General features: G+C 46.8%; 1 protein-coding gene across 3 annotated transcripts; it reads right to left on the bottom strand.

The window, feature by feature from the left end:
- Positions 1–693: 693 nt before the first annotated feature.
- Positions 694–20,546, bottom strand: TADA3 (transcriptional adaptor 3). Of its 3 annotated transcripts, none has more exons than XM_008697910.2 (9): positions 20,051–20,445; positions 19,099–19,331; positions 17,488–17,738; positions 17,264–17,369; positions 15,645–15,786; positions 15,451–15,554; positions 14,124–14,233; positions 11,856–12,041; positions 694–932 (listed from the first exon to the last, which is right to left on the bottom strand). In XM_008697910.2, exons 2-9 carry the CDS (start codon positions 19,303–19,305, stop codon positions 848–850), a joined length of 1,191 nt encoding a protein of 396 aa, XP_008696132.1. In that variant the 5' UTR covers positions 19,306–19,331; positions 20,051–20,445; the 3' UTR covers positions 694–847. The 3 variants fall into 3 exon arrangements, with proteins under 3 accessions (XP_008696132.1, XP_008696131.1, XP_008696130.1); XM_008697909.2 differs by lacking the exons at positions 694–932; positions 20,051–20,445 and adding exons at positions 9,455–9,991; positions 20,460–20,546; XM_008697908.2 differs by lacking the exon at positions 694–932 and adding an exon at positions 9,455–9,991 and having other exon boundaries at positions 20,051–20,441.
- Between the last annotated feature and the right edge of the window lie 156 nt (positions 20,547–20,702).

Here is a 20,702-nt window from a genome sequence, read left to right as displayed (position 1 = left end):
TCAATTTCAACTGGCTTTTACCTCTCTTATCCTTGCAACTAGGTCAGGGGTGGTCGATGTATTATGCTCATTTTACATAGAAAGGATGATGGCTGAGGTTCCTAGAAAGGCTTTAAAGACTGACTTATCTGAGTCACACTTCACCTCTCTGAGACTCATTTTTTTCATCTGGAATATGGGAATATGGACGACCAACTCAGAATTCTCCTGAGAATTCCGTGAGATAATGAACATGAAGTGCCTGGAATATTGTAGGTGTTCAAATATGAGAGCTAGACTTAGTGCAAACTGAGGCTCTGAGAAGGGACCTGATTTGTCCAAGGGCAAGGGACTAAGGGGCAATTTCCCTCCCCTGAATCTCAGTATCTCAGACTTCCTAGTCCATGGAAAATCACATTTCCTGCCCAAGGCTGAGCCCCTACTCTCCTCTATACCCACCCATTGAGCTAGAATTGTTTCACCACAAATTCCTGTTTATCTCATTGACAACATTCCTGAGGTGATAAGGTAGCCTCTGTCCTGAGGACTTGTACAATTTGTATGCTCTGTTTTACATTTTGCCTGCTTTTGAGCATGTCTGAGGGCACTTAAACACTTTCTTTTTTTAACAAATACATTGTCTCTCTTTTTAAAAATATTTCTACTAAACAAATCACGACGTAAGATACTAAAAACACACAAAGACCCTCCTAGTCACTGATCAAGTTCTTTTACTTGCCAAGTAACAAAATCCCAGCCTAAGCCAGCTTCATCGAAGAGGAAACTCTTGACTCCAATAGCTGACTGCAAGATTAAAGGAACCACACATGGACCAGGGTCTTGGAGCCTAGAACTGGAGACACAGTACTCATAGGATGTGCTTTCTTGCATCTCTTCTTGTCTCGATTTCTCTGCACGTTGGCTTCCCTTCCTCCGCAAAGTGATCTCTCTGCCTGGAAGAAAACATAGTGTGAGGCAGACCCAGCTTTCCAAATGAACCCAGCAGGAGAGCTATACCGAGTTTCGTGTATCAGTCTCAGGAAAGGACTCTGATTGAGTTCTGCTAGAGTAACATGCCTACTGCTTGGCCCCAAACTATTGCCAAGGAAATGAGGTACTATATTGGGCAAATATACTGTCATGGGCAGCCACACCATGGGATGAAGAGAGGTATCTTGCCAAAAGGAAATAAGGGTCTTGGGCACCCTTTGAATAACAAATCCATCCCAGCCCCGCTCCCATCAATCATAAATAGCCAGTATTAGTATTTTGGGTACATATTCCTCCAGACTTTTTGGGGTGCATATACATATTCACATTTCCTCCTACGGTTCCCACTCCCAATGAGCATATTTCAAGGTACTAAAACAGAAAGTCGAGGAAAGTCAAATATATGAAGGAAAAAAGGAAATAATCCTCTTCTCCCCTTTGTTATTAAAAAGATGACAAAACAGGGGCACCTGGGTAGCGCAGTCGTTAAGCGGCTGCCTTCGGCTCAGGGCATGATCCTGGCATCCCGGGATCGAGTCCCACATCGGGCTCCTCCGCTGGGAGCCTGCTTCTTCCTCTCCCACTCCCCTGCTGTGTTCCCTCTCTCGCTGGCTGTCTGTCACATAAATAAATAAAATCTTAAAAAAAAAAAAAGATGACAAAACAGCTCAGACAACTCCATCAATTCTTGAACCTGACACTGGAGGGCTGAATGGTTTTCTAAGATTAGAGAAAATGGAAGAATTCTTTTTTTTAAGATTTTTATTTATTTGAGAGACAGAGCAGGAGCAGGCGGAGGGGCAGAGGGAGAGGGAGAGGGAGAGAGACAAGCACACTCCCCATGGAGTGGGGAGCCTGGCGGGGGTGGGGGTGGGGCCTCGATCCCAGAACCCTGGGATCATGACCTGAGCTGAAGGCAGCCACCCAACCACATAGCCACCCAGGCACCCAAAAATGGAAGAATTCTTATGGAATAGATGGACAGGGTTATTTACAAAACAAACATTCTTTAACTTCTATTGCTGGAAACAAACCAAAAAAACCTACCCTACTCCAAAATCATACCCAGCATTAAAAGGCAAACTTCAGACTGGGGAAATGTCTTACAGACAATGGGTTAATATTTCTATTATGTGAAGAACATCTAGCATTGATAACAAACAGACTAAGAACCCAATAACTGGTCAGTGGAGATAGATAAAACACAATAAACACGGAACACTTTCTACCTCACGTAAGTCATCAAAGCAGTGCAAAAGGGCCATTCATCGCCTTTCAATTTTGAAGTTGAAAAAACTGGTGACACTGAAGACTGTTGTCAGTGTGAGCAGCAGACACTTCTGCATTTCTGGTGGAAAATGAATTGCTAAAATCTTTTGGAAAGCTATTTGGCAATATGCATCAAAGGCTTAAATAATGGCCAGGGCTTTTTTTTTTTTTTAAGATTTTATTTATTTGAGAGAGTGAGAGACAGAGGGAGAGATCACAAGCAGGGGCGGGGGATAGAGGGAGAAACAGACTCCCCACTAAGCAGGGGGCCCCATGCGGGACCCTGGGATCATGATCTGAGCTGAAGGCAGATGCTTAACCGAATGTCCAGGCCTTTTGACCCAGGCATTCCTCTTCTGGGAATTAATTTCAGGGAAATAGTCCTAAATTAAGACAAAGCTATATGCTCCAAGATATTTGAAGAAATATTTTTCTAACAGCACAATTTAGAAGAAATCACCAAGAAGGGAATGGTTTAAAAACATAGGGTATGCCTATGAGATGTAAGACTTCACAGTTCATAAACTGATGGAAATGCAACCTACTTAATAAAAGGATAAAAATGTTCAGAATGTTAAGCAGGTATGCAGTTTGATAACTTCGGTGTAAAATGTGAACCATACATTATTCATAGCGAAGAGTGGAGAGGAACACTACAAATGATAATAATGGTCCAAAAATTATCTGATTTTGTTTTGTTTCTTTTACTTCTCTCTATGGGTCTGTATTCTCCAAATTTTGTTGAATATGTTCGAACTTTACGGTCAAAAAGTTACTTTAAAAAAATTACGACAAAAGATGGTGGATGTGTACCAACTTGATGTTCAATTTTTAAATTTTATTTAAAAAATAACAGGGGCGCCTGGGTGGCACAGCGGTTAAAGCGTCTGCCTTCGGCTCAGGGCGTGATTCTGGCGTTACAGGATCGAGCCCCACATCAGGCTCCTCTGCTATGAGCCTGTTTCTTCCTCTCCCACTCCCCCTGCTTGTGTTCCCTCTCTCGCTGGCTGTCTCTATCTCTGTCGAATAAATAAATAAAAATCTTTAAAAAAAATAAATAAAAAATAACAAATAGAATGGATTTATTTTTTTAAAGATTTTATTTATTTATTTGTTGGAGAGAAAGAGCACAAACAGGGGGAGCAGCAGGCAGAGGAAGAACCAGGCTCCCTGCTGAGCAAGGAGCCCAATGAGGGACTCCATCCCAGGACCCTGGAATCATGACCTGAGCCGAAGGCAGACGCTTAGCCGACTTGAGCCACCCAGGCGTCCCTAGAAAGGATTTAAATGTCATATCCATCAACTCTTTTCTCTCCTACTATTGAAACAGTGACGGCACATTAAAAGAAGTTTTGGGGTCAGACAGACCAGGATTCAAACTCCGTCTCTAACCCTTACCAGCTATGGGAACTTGAACAATTTCACTGTTCTTAGCCCCAGTTTCTTCATCTATAACATGGCATAATCGTACCAATAAGCATACCTACTTTGCAGGGTTATTTTGAGAATGAGACAGAAAGTGACTTTCAGCCATTGTCACTTGGGTTTTCAGCATGTATCTGGTGCATAATAGATGCTCAGTAAGAAATGAGACAGAAGAGATGAGGTTTCTTCTCCTTTCATAGACATCAGCTGCCCTGGGACGGCTGCTTTTACTATTATTTTTCCTTCCATTCTTGAAGCCCCACATGCTCTAGTCAAGCTCTAAATTTGGGGGTTCCTTTCTGCGCTCACGGTACCTACCCCTACTTCTCATTCAGTCAGGAGCAGCCCCTCTCAGGAGGCTCAGAGGTCCCTCCAATATTTGCCAGATCTCACTGATTTCTCTGGGCTAACAGGCATATTCTGAGGCGATGATTCTTGTGCTTTTCTCTGATAATCCATCTATAATTTTGCATGTGGTGGTGCTGGCAGGCCCAGAGAGGCACCCTTAGAATAGGGCCTCTAGAGTCTACGAAACTGGCTTACAAAACTGGTTCCCCGCCAGCTATCTGATTGGGCTCTTCCCCTTTCTGTATCCTAGTTTCCTCATCCGTGAACAGGGTAATGATCTTGCCTGCTCTGACACAGAGTTGTTGAGAGGAACAGATGTGAGAATTCATGTAAATTCCCAGAGTTGTCTTGTAACAATATGGCCTGAGGTTTCATCAAAGGTTGTGATAAGAAATCACAATGTGAAACTCAATTTCCACTTGCTGTCAAATTTGTGGAGAATATTATCAATATATGACTCCAGTGGAGAAATTTCTCCAGGGTGAGAAATTACTGGAATTTTTGTCAGGAAAACTGGGAAATGCCCTGTCCTCTGATATCCAATGTTCTGAGACTGATTCATCTTATCTCCATTTTCTTCTTGGCTTCCAGGAAGCTTAGAGCTGAATCTGATGTTTAATGACAGCAGCTCCATTAAACCTGTTGGGCTTAATTTTGTATTTGTATTTCATGAAACTTATTGTACACATCCTTAATTATAAGCTTTCTCAAATTCTTTTGAGGTAGGGAGGGAGGGAGGGAAGAAAGAAGAAAGAAAGAAAGAAAGAAAGAAAGAAAGAAAGAAAGAAAGAAAGAAAGAAAGGGAGAAAGAAAGAGAGAAAGAAAGGGAGAAAAAGAGAGGGAGGGAGGAAAGAAGGGAAGGAATCTGATATACTTTGAAAAGAGTACTTGGTCCACTGTAGCAGCTAAAATATAGGTCTGATTTCCCTAATAGACATTCAAAATAGTTGTGATTTAAATAAAATGGAAGTGTATACCAATCTGGCCATCATAAGTACTCTGAGGTTGGCATGATGACTATAAGGTAGGAGGGATCTTGGCTTCTTCTTACCTTGTTGCTCATGGTTCCCCCAGGGTTATCTCTGACCACATGTTTCAAGATGGCTAGCCACCATGCCTCATCCCAGCCAGGGGAAATGGGAACATGGAAGGCATACCCTTTGAGACTCGTGACCTCATAGTTAACACACATCTCTTCCACTCACATCCTATTGGCCAAAACTTCATCACAACACCACACCTAACTGCAAGAGCAGCTGGGATATTTCGTCTTTGAGGCATATGTCCCATTAAAAATCAGGGGTTCTGTTAGCTATCGAGGGAGAACAAATTTTGGAGGACACCTACCAGTTTCTGCAGCATCCACTGTCTCAGATGTATTTCTTTGCACATGATTGCACTCCAGTCTGTCCTGTTTCACGCTCACCCCCTCTAATCCGTCTGGCTTCCATGCTATCAGAGTGCTTTCCAATTCACAGTGCTATTATGGCACTCCTCTGCTCACACACCACCCCTGAATCCCTACTATGGAGAAAAGTGATTCTCAAACTTTAATATGCATCAGGAATCACCTGGAAAGCATGTTAACACAGAGATGGCTGGAGCTCCCCAGCAGAGTTTCTGATTCAGTAGGTCTAGGACCCAAGAATTAGCATCTTTAGTAAGTTGCCAGGTGATGCTGTTGCTGCTGGCCCAAGGACCACACTTTTTTAAGAAAAAAGATTTTATTTATAAGTAATCTCTACACCCAACGTAGGGCTCAAACTCACAACCCTGAGGTCAAGAGTCACATGTTCCACCATCTGAGCCAGCCAGGCACCCCCACCCCTGAAGGACTGCACTTTGAGAAACCACTGACCTTGAGAATAAAGCCCGTGCTCCTTAACCTGCCATTCACAGCCAGCCTGGTCTCAACCTACTTTCCAGCATCATCTCTTTTCCTTCCCCTCCCCCTCCACACACCTAGGACTCCAGTCACAGTGATGTTCTCACCTCTCTCTAAGCAGGCCAGCTGTTCACACCTCTGTGCCTCACTGTTCTTTTTGTCTGCAGTGTCTTCTGCCTGGCAACTTCCTTTCCACGACCTCCCTGAAGCTTTCCCTGACCCTTTAAACTGTTGTTAAATTATTCTGTGCCCCAGGTCCCTGAGACTTTGTACATTCTTCTATTATTGCTCTTATCGCCTTGTTTTTGTCTTTCTAGCTGTCTCCCTGTCTCTGGAGACAGTCATGTACAGAGCTCTCAGCCATGGCAACAGGGTCACTGAGTGAGGAAACAAAAGTATGAATGAGGAAGGGAGGCGAGTAGATGGAATGAATAAACAAATGAGGTGAGTGAAGAAATGATGAGTTAGCACATGAACGATTGAGTTATGGTCCATTTGTGTTTGGTTCTATTAAGTCTTGACCCCCATAGCAGGAAGGGAATTTACTCTCTGACCATGTTGCCACAAAGTTCCAGCCATCATCTCCTTCTTAGCAGGAGTTAACTGGGACCCAGCATCCATCAAATCAACCCCCCACCTCCAGAGCGCTCAGGAGTTGGCAGGGGCTGGGGACCTATGCTGGGTCACATTCCTGACATCAGAGCTTAACCTCCACTCAATCCTCCCTGTTCTCATGCACCCTGGTGTTTCCGGAAGTCAGTTGTAAGACATTTGGGACACCGGAGAAACAATGATGGTGGATGCCTCTCAGGGCCAAGACACAAAAGACTTTTTCACCCAACTAGTGATAAGGTGTCAGGGTTGTTTCAAATTAAAATTGTAAGCTTGAGTGGCTGAAACTACTCTCCCCCTCCTCATGGGGAACCCAGCTTCCTCTAAACCCCCTAAAGGAGGCCTCATTTTGGCTCCAGCAGACACGGATGTGGCCATAAGAAGGGACTCCCTGGGCCACTGTGGTTGTCAACTCAGCCATGGTGCTATCTGAGCTGTTCCTGCACCAACATTGTGTAGTCTCAGAAGCCACTGAACTTCTGAGCTTCAGTGTCCTCTGCTGCACATTGCACATTGAGCTTCAGTGTCCTCCTCTGCAGGGTGGGAATATTCCTATTCCCCTTGTAGGTGTGTGGTGAGCATCAAATAAAACATGGGAGTAGAGGGCCCCGCACAGTACTGGGCAGATAGTAGGTGTGCAATAGAGAAGAACTAGTGTTCTTACAACTGATCCTTGAAGGTCTTTTCCCTAATGAATCAGGCCCACTCAGACTTCTAGGGTTCTTCCCCCCGCCCCATCCCCATTTTAAAGTAGACTCTGCGCCCAGTGCAGAGCCCAACGTAGGGCTCGAACTTACGACCCTGAGATCAAGAACTGAGCTGAGATCAAGAGTTGAACACTTAACCGACTGAGCCACCCAGGTGCCTCTAGGGTTCTTCCTTCTGTTTATAATACCTGCCTTCCCCTCTCACAATTCTACCTAATGTGGGGATTGCAACTGTCATCCTACCTCCTCCACAAAACTGTCTCTGCTCCTGGAACTACCAATGATGCCTACCTTACCTGTGGTCTGACTTAATAAGGAATGTGGAAACAAATGGTTAGTCAAAAGCAAGGGATCTGCAAGCAGTGCTGCCATGTATGGCTGCACAGGTTGTGCAGTGCCCAAACCTAGGAGCACCATTCATATTGGCTCTAAGGGAGTGAAGCCCCAATGAGTTGCATAATGAAGGGGCTCTGTCTGCAAGTCAAATGGGCTAAGTTTGAATCTTGCCTCAACCACTTATCCATTGTTTGACCAAGCGAGGTATGTAATCACCTGAGACTCAGTTTCCTCATCTGTGAATGGGATGTTATTAGTACCTACCACAGGGCAGGCTGAGGAGATTCGGTGAACTGAGGAGTTTGGAACAGCGCCTGGTACAGAGCTAACATTTACTGAGCACTTAATTTCATTAATGAATGTGATTAACGAATTAATGAAATGAAGCCTAGGTGTCTTCTGAGAGGCATGAGGTGACGAGGCAGGGTGATGAGCACTGAAGAACTGCAGCGGCTGGGTTCTGCACCTGGTGGGGGGCAGGGCCTCTGTGGCCTCTCTCGGAACTCCACTCCAGCCTTCTCTTCACCGAAGTCCACCTTCATCACTCAGGCCTTTTTTAGCTGACAAATGATGAGACTCCAAAGGGAACTAGCTTAAGCCAAAAGCAGCACTGGGGGCTGATGTAACTGGAAGGTCCAGTGGAGGACCTGCGGCTGCAGCTACATCACGGAGGCTTTGTCTCCTTCTCCATCTCCTGTCTCTGCCTGAGTTGACTTTTTTCTCAGGCAGGTTCTTCCACACGGCACGAGTGGGTCCGCAGGTAGTCTAAGATGACATTCTAAGGCTTTTGATCCGAAAGAGAAACCCTCCTCTCTCAGCATCAATAGCTTATGGAAGGCCTCTGATTGCCCAGCTTCAAGTCACATGTCCATTTTTTGGACCAATTATCATAGCTAAAAAATGGGGTGCTGTGACTGGCCAAGCCGGGGTCATGTATCCATCCTAGTTTGACAGTCCCACAAGAGCCACATGGAATGGGGAAGGGGCAGTTCTCTTAACAGAAGTGCTGGGCATACAAGAATGTTGGCTGTCCTTGCCGTCTTTCTTTACGGCTCAGTTCACAGGTCACTTCCTCAGGGGACCTTCCCCTCCCTTTTCCCGTGTGGACTTCAACCTTCCCACAGTAAATTACAAATTATTTTCCGACTCCCTGACTAGTCTGGGAACAACTTGAGGCAGGGACAAGAGCATATTTGCTCATCTGTATTGCCTAGGCTGTTTCCGGTCCAGGTTGTGGAAGGGACATTATTGGTGGCCTATCCACCATCCATTTCCCCTTCCTACTCAGATTTTTGTGGGTTTTCCCCCATTTCTCCCCACTGCCTTGGGCTTGGTGGGGAAGCAGACTCCACTCTCACTAGTTACAACCCAGTAGAGTCATCCATTGCCACAGTGATTGGTTCAGGAACGGACATCTGGGACTTAGCGTGGGCCAGTGAGGCATAAGGGTATTTGGGAAAGGCACTGTGGTCTTTTGGGTGGGCCAGGAAAGCCAGCTGGCTCCTTCCTGCCCTCTCCTGTGTCAGACATCAATTTGGCCTCTGTTAGCTGCTACTGGCTGCAGAGCTGGAGGAAAACCTATTTTAGGCAAAAGCTGACATGGTGGAGGGCACTACAGAGAAAGCTGGGCCCTTGATGGCCCTGTTGAGTTGCTGGCTTGGCCAACCCTGGAGGCCACCCTACCCCAGGACCACCAAGGCCCCAATCAACACATTTCTGTTGTGAATCCACTTTCAGCTGAGCGTGTTCTGTTACCTGCAGCCACAAGTATCCCCAGGGAGTTCTTCCTGAATGAATGACATGGGTGAGTGGCCAAAGGCTGAGAGCCCCCAAGCATGCCCTCCTTTGCCACCCACACCAGTTCTTTTCTACCCCACAATAAGAGACATTCAAAGATTCTGGATACTTTTTAAAAAACCACAGCAGTCACTTTACTTTTAGGTTTGCACTTTACAAAACAACAAGGGAGAAGTCCTTGAGGGACAGAGGTGTGGGAGTGGGGAACAGTAAAGAGGGGGAAGCACAGACTGGGCCCCAGGCCAGCCCAGCAGGGCCTCCCATGTCCTGGCTGTACAGAGCTAGGCCAAAAGACCTCAGGGAAAGGCCACAGTCCTCTAGAGACTGTCGCGATTTGACATTTAACAGGCAGCCACAGGCTTATGGTTCGGGCAGCCCAAAGAAGGAAGTGGGCTTCCCACCCCTCCTTCCCCCGGGCCAGGGGAAGGCAGCTTGAGGCAGGGGTGAGGGCTACCCATCCAGCAGCTTTAGGATGCTCTCACGCTCCTTCAGAGTCTTCCAGGCCTGGTCCTTCTCCTTCTTGGTGGGGGTCCGCTTCTTCTGCCGGGCAGCCATGATCTTCCGGAAGGCATCCATGACCTCGTTGTCTGCCATGCGGACCCGCTGCCTTAGCTCTTGCCGGCTTACCTCCTCCTTTGCCAGCCTGTGGGGGCCAGCCAGCCAGTTGCCATGGGAAGCCCACCTCCACAGTAGGGGCCCCCCTCCCCAGCCTGAATCCACGCACCACCCCAGGCTGGCACTCCTGTGGACCATTTCATACCAAAATGCAAAGTTACTGAACCACACTGACATGGTATTACGTGCTAGTCACAATCACAAGCCCTTCAAATATGTCAGCAGAATTAATCCTCGTAATAACCTTGTTGAGGTAGGTACTATTTTCCCGATGTTACCAGTGTTAAAATGGAAGTCAAGGAGAGTAAAAAACACCCAAAGATCCCACAACTAGTGAGTAGGAGATCTGAATTAAGGCAGGCTGGCTCCAAACAATCTTCTTTAAAAGGTGTTCTAGTGTCAGCAGAAGACCTGCTTACTTCTGTATCCAAGTTCCTGAGCAACCTAAGAGTCTAGGCGGCCCGCAGTCTACATGAAGCACACAAGACGCCAAACCAACCCCTGGAAATGAAATCCGACCTATCAATTCCACTGGTGGAGCTGGAAGGTGGCTTAGAGATCTGACCTAGTCCAACCTGTTAATTTTCCAGAAGGGGAAGCTGCCGCTCAGGAACGAGGTACCTTGCTCAAAGCCCTGCTGCTGGTCCACAGCAGGAATGAGGGCTGGACTCTGGCCTTCTGACAACCCAAGCTAGTTCGTTCATGGTCCACTACCTCTGTATCTGCACATCCTTGCTTCTCCCTCTCCCTCTCCCTCTTCTCCACTCAACTCGGTACCTCTTTCATCTGTTATCTTTCTCTTCTTGTTCTTGCATGAAAGGGAACTAGAAAGAGGCTTCGCATTTAGCCTTGGGCTCAAGTTGCAGCTTTGTTATTTACTGGCTGCATAAACTTCAGGAGAGCACTCACTTCATTGGCCCTTTACTTCCTCATCTAGTAAACAGGGAAAATACCACCTATCCCCCAGACTGTAGTCAAGATTAAACACGAGGGTATATATAAAGCCCCTGGTACACCACTGGCACTCAGTACATGCTTATCCTTAGTACCCCCTTAGCAGCTTGTCAGCAGTTCCCTCTCCCCTTAATGGTGCACCTCTTTACCAATGACCCACTTGCAGACCACAAGCCTTTGCTCTGCCTCTCTTCCTAGCCCCCAGCACCATGTGTAAGAGACAGGCAGAGCTGGCCAAATGAATGAGTGTGCCCTGCCCTGTTGGAGCTCTGTGAGGGGCAGACACACCTGTCAGTGAGTCTGCTTCTCTACCTCCCCCCAAGGGCAACAACTAACATAATCTCCCTCCAGACGTCACCTACACTTTTGTCATGACCAACGCAGGGCAAGATGGATGGGAGTCAATATAAAATGAAAGATACTGTGACCAATTCCTTAAAGAACTGATACTAAAATACTGGGCAATTTCCAGTGAAGGGCCAATAATAATCACAGACATCTAGCGAAATTGTAAACAGTTGATACAGCCGGGTAGACAGTATATTGGTGTTTATCCTACTACTCCTTCAGATGTTCTGTGTTTATGAAATTTATCATTAAAAATATGTTGGGGGAGAAAGAAAATAAACATGAAAAAACTAAAAAAATAAATCACACAACAATGTGAATATAGGCAATACCACTGAACTGTACACTTACAAATGGCTTAAAGAATCCATTTTACACTACATTTTTTTTCACCACAATTCCAAATAGGTAAATAAACAACTCACAGATGCCTTAGCCCTGGAGTCTGGTGCCCGGCAATGGTACTTTCTGCAAGGCTCTCCAGGTGACTTAGAGGACCTGCTGGGTTTGGGAACCCTCCTGTAAAGCCCCCAGAAGGCGACCAGCAGTGGCCTAGGCCTCCTCAGCCCACACCACCCATCCACACTCACCTCAGCAGGTCGTGCTTCTTGGTGCGGTTGTGGGCGCTGAGCGCCTTCAGCTCGGCCTGCCGTTTGCGCAGCTCCGCGAGGACCTCATCCTCTGAGTCCTCTGCGGGGCGGTCCTCAGACTCCAGCAGGCCCTGGGCGATCAGCTCCTCCTTGATGCGGCTCTCCAGGGACTTGGTATGGGGCACACTACAGAGGAAGGGAGTCCTTAGCTCAAGGGCCAGATTAGAGGGGGGACCCCTGAGAACTTCCCAAGGTTAGCGAACACATTATTTTCTCTTTGGGCACCCCTCTCTATCTAGGTATAAAAATACAGAGAAAATGGTAAGAGCTAAGCTCCTTGACATGGGTCTTGGCAATGACTTTTTGGCTGTGACACCCAAAGCACAAGCAACAAAACAAAAACAAAAATTACTTCTGCACAGCAAAAGAAATCATCAACAAAGCAAAAAGATAACTTATGGAACGGGAAAAAATATTTGCAAACAATATATCTGATGAGAAGTTAATATCTACCATATATAAAGAACTCATATAACTCAAAAGCAATAAACCCACCCAATTAAAAAATGGGCAAAGTCCCTGAGTAGACGTTTCTCCAAAGAAGATATATAAAAAGCCAACAGGTACATGAAAAGATGCTCAACATCCCTAGTTACTAGAGAAATGCAAATTAAAACTACCATGAGTTACCATCTCTGGCCTGTTATCATCTCTGGCCATCATCACAAAGGCAAGAGGTAACAAATGTTGGCGAGGATCTGGAGAAAAGGGAACCCTCCTGCAATGTTGGTGGGAATGTAAATTGGTGCAGTCACTGTGGAACACAGTGTGATCTTCAAAGATCCTCAAAGAATTAAAAACAGAGCTACCACATGATCTAGCTACTCTAATTCTGGGAGTATGTACAAAGGAAATGTAAATACTAACTGGAGAACATATCTGCACCCCCACATTCACAGCAGCATTCTTTACAATAGTCAAGATATGGAAGCAACCTTGGAGTCCATCGATGGCTGAATGGATAAAGAAACTGCGGTATAGATAAAACAGATTATAATTCAGCCTTAAAAAACCAAGGAAATCCTACCATTTGTGACAACATGGATGGCCTCTGAATGCATTATGCTAAGCGAAGTAAGTCAGAGAGAGAAAAACAAATACATCATCTCACTTATATGTGGAATCTAAAAAACCCCACAAATTCATTGAAAAAAAGATCAGACTTCCCATTACCAGAGTCGGAGGGTGGGGTGGGGGGGAGAACTGGAGGAAGGTGATCAAAAGGTACAAACTTCCAATTGTAAGATAACTAAGTCCCAGGATGTTCTATGCAACACGACGACTGTAGCTAACACTACTGTATGATACAGAGTGTAAATCCTAAGAGTTCTCATCACAAGGAGAAATATTTTTCCTTTTCTTCTTTTCTTTTTATTGTATCTACATGAGAGGATGGATGTTAGCTGAACCTATTGTGGTAATCATGTCACAACATACGTGAATCAGACCATATACACGTTTTGTACATGTACACTTTAAACTCATACAGGGATATGTATCAATTATTGCTCAAAATGCTGGGAAAAAATATAGAGACAGACACATCTGGTCTTATTTCAAACACAAGCCAACACATATCCACTGTCAAAAAATACAGAAAAACCTGTAATGCCAACAACTCAGAGAGAAACACTATTATTTTATGTCACTATCGAAAATATTACTATTATTTTCGTTATTAACATTACACATACAAAAATATATTTTATTATATATTACTTATATACTACATATATTACAGATTTTGTTACATGTTATTTCCAATCTTTTACTACACATTTTAGGTTTTCTTCCCTATGTGCACACATGTAAATATATGCTGAGTAAAAACAGAATCAACCTGTATTGTGCTCGAGTGACATTTTCTCCATTTAACACTCTATTGTTTACATCTTTTCACGTCAATTAAGTAGGTTTCTCTAAGACAATTAATAGTTACAAGTTATTTCATCATATGGAATTACAACTATTTAGCCAACCAATCCCCATTTAGATCGTTTACAGTACAAACAGGGCTATGAGGAACAACCCCGTACTTAAGTCTGTGCATGCAGAAATGCTGGGCCAGCATGCACGTTTGAAACTTTCACTGGGCTTCATCAAAATGCCCTCCACCTCTCTTTTAAGGAAGACCTTCTCATGCGGGGATGGAAAGAAGTCAACAGAGGCATGCGCCAGACAGCAGGATATGACAGAGTTGCCACTCACCTGAAGGGCTTGTTCTGATTGCGGGGAGAGGTGCTTGCCCCGTCGGCCCCCGATTCTTTCCCAGACATGTCGGGAATAGGAGAGTCCTCCATAGGGGAAATGATATTTTCCTAGAAGACCACAGGAATGGGATGGAGGGAGTAAGAGCCATAGTATTTCCATTTTTTTGCTCCTCTCTAACCTGCACTCAGAGTCTTCAGTCTTCACAGACCAGAAATACTCTTTTATTGTTCCCATCCCTCTGGGACACCTTCCCAAACTGATTCCAGAAAGCTTTGATCATTTTAGAAATCCCTTTTTTGTACCGACACCAAAAGAAGGGAGCTCAGAAGAGCAACGATAATGCTCAACAGCAATAAAGCAAGGAGCTAAGCAGCTGCACTGCACTGGGCACTGTGCTAACTAAGCACACTGTGGCAAGCGCTGCTGGCTGTCCAAAAGCCCTCCTCACCTCTCTGTAGCTCGGCTTATGGCTGCCCAGCTACCCTATACTTCCCAGCTCCCCTTGAAGTCAGATGTGGTCAGGTGACAAATTCTCTCCAGTGGAAAGTGATCAAAAGAGATAAGAGCCACAGCCAGTCATGGCCCATAAACCGTCCTTCACACATTCTTCCTTGCTCTTTTTCTGCGGGCTCGGAGTAGCAAGCATACCCAGAACGACCTTGTGCAGAGTGCCTGTTTAAGGTGGCAAAGCCACCACAGCCAGGGCCCTTGTCTAATGGTGTGGGGCTGAGATCTCCCCTCACTCCCACCTCAGGCAACCCGGAACATGTGCTCCGGACTGTTACATGAGAGAAAGACACTACGTGTTCTGAGTTAGGGAGAAAATAAGGCTCAGTAAGGTTAGGGGATGTGCCTAAGGCCAGACAGTCGGCATAAAGAAAGGCGCTCTGTACCTGGGGTTTGAGTCCTGCTTCTATTTATTAGCTGTACGACCTCAAGCAGACAGTCCCCTTTTCTGAGCTTTAATCTTCTAGTATGCAATACAGGGCTAACAACTGTCCTTGCCTCCAACAAGAGGATGTGTGGAAAGCCCCTGCACAGGGCTCAGCCCTCAGCTAACACTCAACAAAAGTAACTGTGGTGCAGTGGCTACTTTTGGGGGAGGAGAGAATCTGGGAAGAGCAGGAGAGGGGCTCTAGGACACAGGCAATGCCTTATTTTGTGTTCATGAGGCCAGATATACAAGTGTGCTCGTGTGTGAAAATATATCAATCTATACATTTAAGATCTATGTACCTTTCTAAATGTATGATACACTTCAACACAAAATAAAACATTAAAACAGAAAGTAAGCATAATTCCTGTTTTGAGTTAGGGTGCTCACCTCCACCAGGGCCTGTAGAAGGCGCTGCGTCAGAGCACCAAAGGGGCACCCATCTTCTGGCTGCTCATGCTGGGCCTCAGACTTCTTCAGCAGGGCATCCACATCTAACGTGGGCAGAGAAATGGTAGACAGGTGGGTTGAGAACTGGGAACTCAAGTCTTGGCCTGGGGTGGGCAGGGAGGTGAGGGGCCTACCTTTAGTGTCCAGTTCGGTCAGTGGCCCCATGAGGCCTTTCTTCTTGTCAGCCACGGCTGCTGCCCGGGCCCCGTCCTTCTGTTCCTCCAGCAGGTCCTCCTGTGCCCACCGTTGGGAGTAGTGCTTCCCCAGGGGTGGGATCTGTGGGGAGACGCCACCCGGTCCAAAAGGGGTAAACACTGGGAGGCCATCCCCAGGGTGAGTGAGGGCTCTCTGTGCACTTGGGCACTGCCAGTAGGCTCATCATTCATTCCCTCACTTATCTGTCTCCCAAGTACTGACCCTGGGGCTAAGGCCCGTGCCTTGAGTAGGTGGGAAGAAACAAAAGAGATAAAAATCTCTATGCTCACAGTCTAGTAAGGGAGACAGGTACATAACCAACTAAGACACATATGGGAGCCAGTATGGAACAATTTCCAAGATATGGGTACAGAATGGTGTATGTACCTGGACCATCTGAGGTAACAGCTGTTGTCCCTACAGAGACCTAGGCGCCTCAGTGCCAGGAGAGAAAATTCTCATTTGTATTACCTGAATTTACTACTGCCTCTGTGGATTACCTTTTCAAATGATGTTTTTTCAAATAAATTTTTTAAAAATTCGAAGAACTGAAATGCTAGCAGTAGGTCAAAGTGTTGTGGCACAACTTTCTGCAGGGAGGCTGCAAAGGTGTTTTGATGGAGATAACAAGGGATCGTGCTTTGAAGGATGAGCTAGTTTGCTAAGGGAAAAAGAGCATGTGCAGAGTCCCAGAGACCAGCCAGGAGCCTGGGTGGGCCTGGGGTGAGGGCAAGGTGCTTGGCAGGGCTAGTAAATGCGCAGTGACAAGGGGGCATGGCTGAGGAAACTGGAGAGGGGCAGTAGGGCTGTGTCACCAAGGACCGAGATGCTTGGACTCCATCTTGTGCGGGAGCCAGGGGAGGCCTAGGAGCAGGGCCGTGTCATATCCGATCACAACAGCTGACCCACAGGGCGCCTGGGTGGCTCAGTTGTTGAGCAACTGCCTTAGGCTCCGGTCATGGTCCTAGAGTCCTGGCATCAAGCCCGCATCGGGCTCCTTGCACAGCAAGGAGCCTGCTTCTCCATCTACCACTCCCCCTGCTTGTGGTCCCTCTCTCGCTGTCTATCAAATAAATAAATCTTTAAAAAAAAAAAAAAACGCAAAAAACAGCTGACCTATAGGAGAGTGTTCCCCGACCCTTTTCTGCATTTTCTACATTTTCTTTAATGGAACCAGATTTATTTATGTCATAAGAAAACTTTTATACTAAAAAAAGAAAACAAAAAGTCCGTCTGGAGGCAGGGAAGTATTAAGAGACCATTTGGGTGAAAGCTAATGAAGGCTTGAATCAAAGTAGAGGTGACAGAGATAGTGGGACAAAGGACAGCATCACTGAAGTAGATGCCTTATCATCATTTGGATGGGGTAGAGAGGAGGCAATGCAAGAAGACAGCTGAGAATTAGAGCCTGGGTGTCTGGGTGGGTTGAGTAGAGGAGGGGCAGAGTAGGGGCAGAGTAGGGGAAGGAAGATGATACATGACTTTGGGATCTCTGTTTAGGAGGCACCTCTGAGCCCTCTTGTTCACCACCCTGTCTACCAAGGCCCAGGGTTTCTACCTTGTAATGTTCAGCCTCGTCTTCTGGGGGTTTCAGTAGTTCCTCTAGTGTGCGTACCTCTTCACTGGTGATATCTGCACAGTAGGGCTCTACGGAAGCCCAGAACCTGCAGGGAGAAGCAGATCCTGAATGGGCACCTCCTGTCCCACCATCCTCAGCTCCAGGCCCCTCCAAAGCCTCTACTGCCTGAATCCCAAGGCCCCTCTATATTCTCTGGCCCAGACCTGTTGGGGGCATCATTCTTGGGGATCCGTGGCACGTCAATTGGGTCATCAGTGAATTCATATTCCTGGATCTTGGGCTGAAGGTTTTTGGATTTGGGCCGGCCGGGGCCAGGGCCCGGCCCATGTCCCGCCTTCCCTTCCAGTTTCTGCTTCTTCGGCTTTCCATGTTTGGGGGGAGCTCCAAGCTCATGGTCTCGACCCAGCTTCAGGAATCGTCGATCACCTTTCTTATCCTGCCAGTCAGTGAGGATCTGAAATTTACAGAGACTATCACTGAGGGGGAGAAAGGAAGTCATAGGACAAGTTTTTCTCCTAGTGAAGAATTAAGATCTAGAACTTGAGAAGGCTCCAAAGTCTTTTTATTTATCCATCCCCTTTTTATTTAGTAAACTCCTACTCATCCTTCAAAACTCAGTTCTTTTCTGTGCCTATCTCACAGGACTTTATTCATATACTTCTCATCATTCCATTTGTCTGTACTGATTCACCTCTGTATCATTCAAGCCAGTCGCACAGTGTTTAGGTCAAACAAATGGTCATGCCCCAGTGTATGTTAGCCCTGGAATATGCTGCTGGTAACTTTTTGGTGAATGCAAACAAGCCTCCCAGCAAACCTTCACTTCAAATGTCAGCACAACTGGGAAGCCTTCTACACATCAGTTACCCAGCTTCTTACATGCCAAAATGCAAATGAATATGCCACAGCCCTGCGCAAAAAGCTTCAGTGCACTCCCAGGGACCACAAGTTAACTACTCAACCTTTGAGGTCCAATTAAAATGGCATCTTGGTCCTCTCTGGGTCTCTTGACAATTTGTACCTCCACCGCAGGCCTAAATGTGTTGTTTGATCATACTGGAACGGACGGCATACCTTGTCTTTTCAATTAGACTATAAGCTAATGGAGATCAGGAAATTCACCTTAATTATCTCTGGTCCCGAGTATTTGGCATAGTATCTGACACACAGGGCTCAGGGGATGTTTACGTAGTGAACAGAAATAATCAAGAGTAGTCCCAGTAATTAACATCTGAAATACTTAGTGTCAGATATCAGGCTGAGGCTTTGCAAAAAAAAACCTCTCTTAATCCTCATAAAAGCTCAAAGGTAGCTCCTAATATTCATCCCAGTTTGCGGATAGGGAACTGATGTTCAGTGACAGGACGCAACTTTCCCAAAGTCACGTAGTTAGGACAACAGCAACACTAAGCAAGCGCTTAGGCCAGGATTCAAATCCAGGTCTTCTCAATCCAGATCCCCTAGTACTTCTAACCATAACACAACATCACCTGGTATTTGTCTGACTTCCCCCACCCTTTAGTTGGCAAACTCCCTGAAGGCCAGAAGCGTTCTAATTACCTCTCTCTCCTGAGTAGTACAGGACCCAGAACATAATGGGGTTGGGGTCAACCAATGCTTAGTAAATTGGAAATCTTGCAATTTATAAGGATTATGTACATTCTTGTATTTTCTATGTGTCACACGAGCCCAGCTTGGGTCTCTCCTTAACCCTCTAAGCTCCTGTAGCCCTTAGCGGGTGGGGCTAACTCAATGACCCATCCCATAACTCGTCACAGTCCACCCCTGGTGATATCCTCTCTATAGGGTATCACCTGGGTTTCAGCCTCAAGAACCCGCAGGCGCCGGCTGGCAGAGGAAAGCAGGGTCTCAAGCTCCAGCTGCAGAGTGTCCAGCTCCTCGATGCCGATGCCATCATCCTCAGAGCGGGCTAGCACGGCTGTGTAGCGTGGACAGACCTTCAGGTGGTCCACAGACTTGAAGTCATGGAACTGCAAGGGGCAGTCCTTCAGTTCACTCATGGCCCAGGATACGGGACCCTGTGGAACTGGAGAGGAGAGAGCCATTGACAGGAGATAAATTGGCAGAAGAAAAGTCCAAGAGCTCCCTCCATCCAGGGACAGACTCAAGGAGAAAGCCTGGCTTCAGTACCTTATTGACAGGTTGATGGCACTGCTCCTACTCACAGAGCACTTACTGTGTATCAAGCTAGGTACAGACATTTTACTGGCTTTTCACTGAATTCCTCACCCAACCCCGTGAGAAGAAACCATGGTGATCTACACTTTTCAGATAAGGAAACTCGGACTCTGTAAGGGTGGGTACCTGCCCAAGGTTATCAAGATGCAATCTGAATCCAGGTAGTTATGAGTCTGTGCCACTAATTTCCGTGATATACTATGCCCTATCTTCCTGATGCTTTTCCGTTCTACTCCTCCTGGGTTCTGCAAAGCCCCTGAGCTCCAAACATCCCATTCTTACAATGTTAATGTTCTCTGTGCCTCCCAGCTTCTCCTTGTCTCACTCCCCCCCATCTTTGTCGCTTCTCTTTGCCCCTGACAGTGGTTAAGAATGTGGGCTGGTAAGCCAGACATACCTGGGTTCAAGCCCAGCCTTTAGCATTCTCTATTTATGTAGCTCTGAACATATTACTTAACCTTCCTGAGTCTCTGTTTTTCCATCTACAAAATGGGGACAAAAGAAATCTGAGTCTGTTTCCCCATAAGAAGTCCGAATCTGTAAAATGGGGATCACAATAGTACCTACCTCCCCGGGATGTTCTGAGGATTAAGAGAGGATGCTCGTCAAGAGCCCAGTTCAGTGCCTGGCACAGAAGTGCGCCTGTGTAATGGCTGGCCCTTCCCGTGGGTCGCCCCAGGGACTTGCCTTCAGGGTCCCCGTCCTCTAGGGACCCCCTAACGCGGCCCCCGCCCCCTCTACCTCCTCACTGCAGCCTCCTGCTGCCTTCTACGGCCCCCAGGCCACGGAGGGGGCGGGGAGTTCCGGTTGGTGGGAGCAACCGCCCCGGAACTGGCTAGAGGCAGGCCCCCTGCAGAGGACGCGGGGGTGGGAGACGCGAGGGAGAGCCCAATATGGCTTGGGGGGAAGGGTTTACAGGCCGCGAGCGAGCCCACTGCAGGTGGCGGCGGGCGGGGGGGATATGCCTCAGACCTACTCTGGGGAACAGCCCGAGGCTGGGGGCGGGGCTCGACAACCGATTTCTCAGCCCGGCGGTTAGTCCCGCCGAGCCCCAGGGGCTGCAAGTAGGAGGGGCCCAGAGAAAGGATAGGGGCGCAGAACCGGAAGAAACGAAGGGCTCCTCCGCCTCGCCTTGTCCTAATATGGTGCCCAACCTGAGGCCGGGCTGCACCATTGCCTGACTATGGGGAAAGACCGCGGCAAAGACGACGGGAAGGCC

The sequence above is a fragment of the Ursus maritimus genome, unplaced genomic scaffold (genome assembly GCF_017311325.1).
Source record: "Ursus maritimus isolate PB19 unplaced genomic scaffold, ASM1731132v1 scaffold_14, whole genome shotgun sequence".
NCBI lineage: Eukaryota > Metazoa > Chordata > Mammalia > Carnivora > Ursidae > Ursus > Ursus maritimus.
This window is presented reverse-complemented; position numbering and strand designations above follow the sequence as displayed.

What these genes read in the sequence shown, in the direction of transcription:
- TADA3 (XM_008697909.2), bottom strand. Translation starts at nt 19,305, where the DNA reads ATGAGTGAACTGAAGGACTGCCCCTTGCAGTTCCATGACTTCAAGTCT. An exon ending in AAGAATGATGCCCCCAACAG is followed by an intron (nt 17,370 to 17,487) that starts GTCTGGGCCAGA and finishes TTCTCCCTGCAG; the next exon opens with GTTCTGGGCTTCCGTAGAGC. An exon ending in GACCGAACTGGACACTAAAG is followed by an intron (nt 15,555 to 15,644) that starts GTAGGCCCCTCA and finishes TGCCCACGTTAG; the next exon opens with ATGTGGATGCCCTGCTGAAG.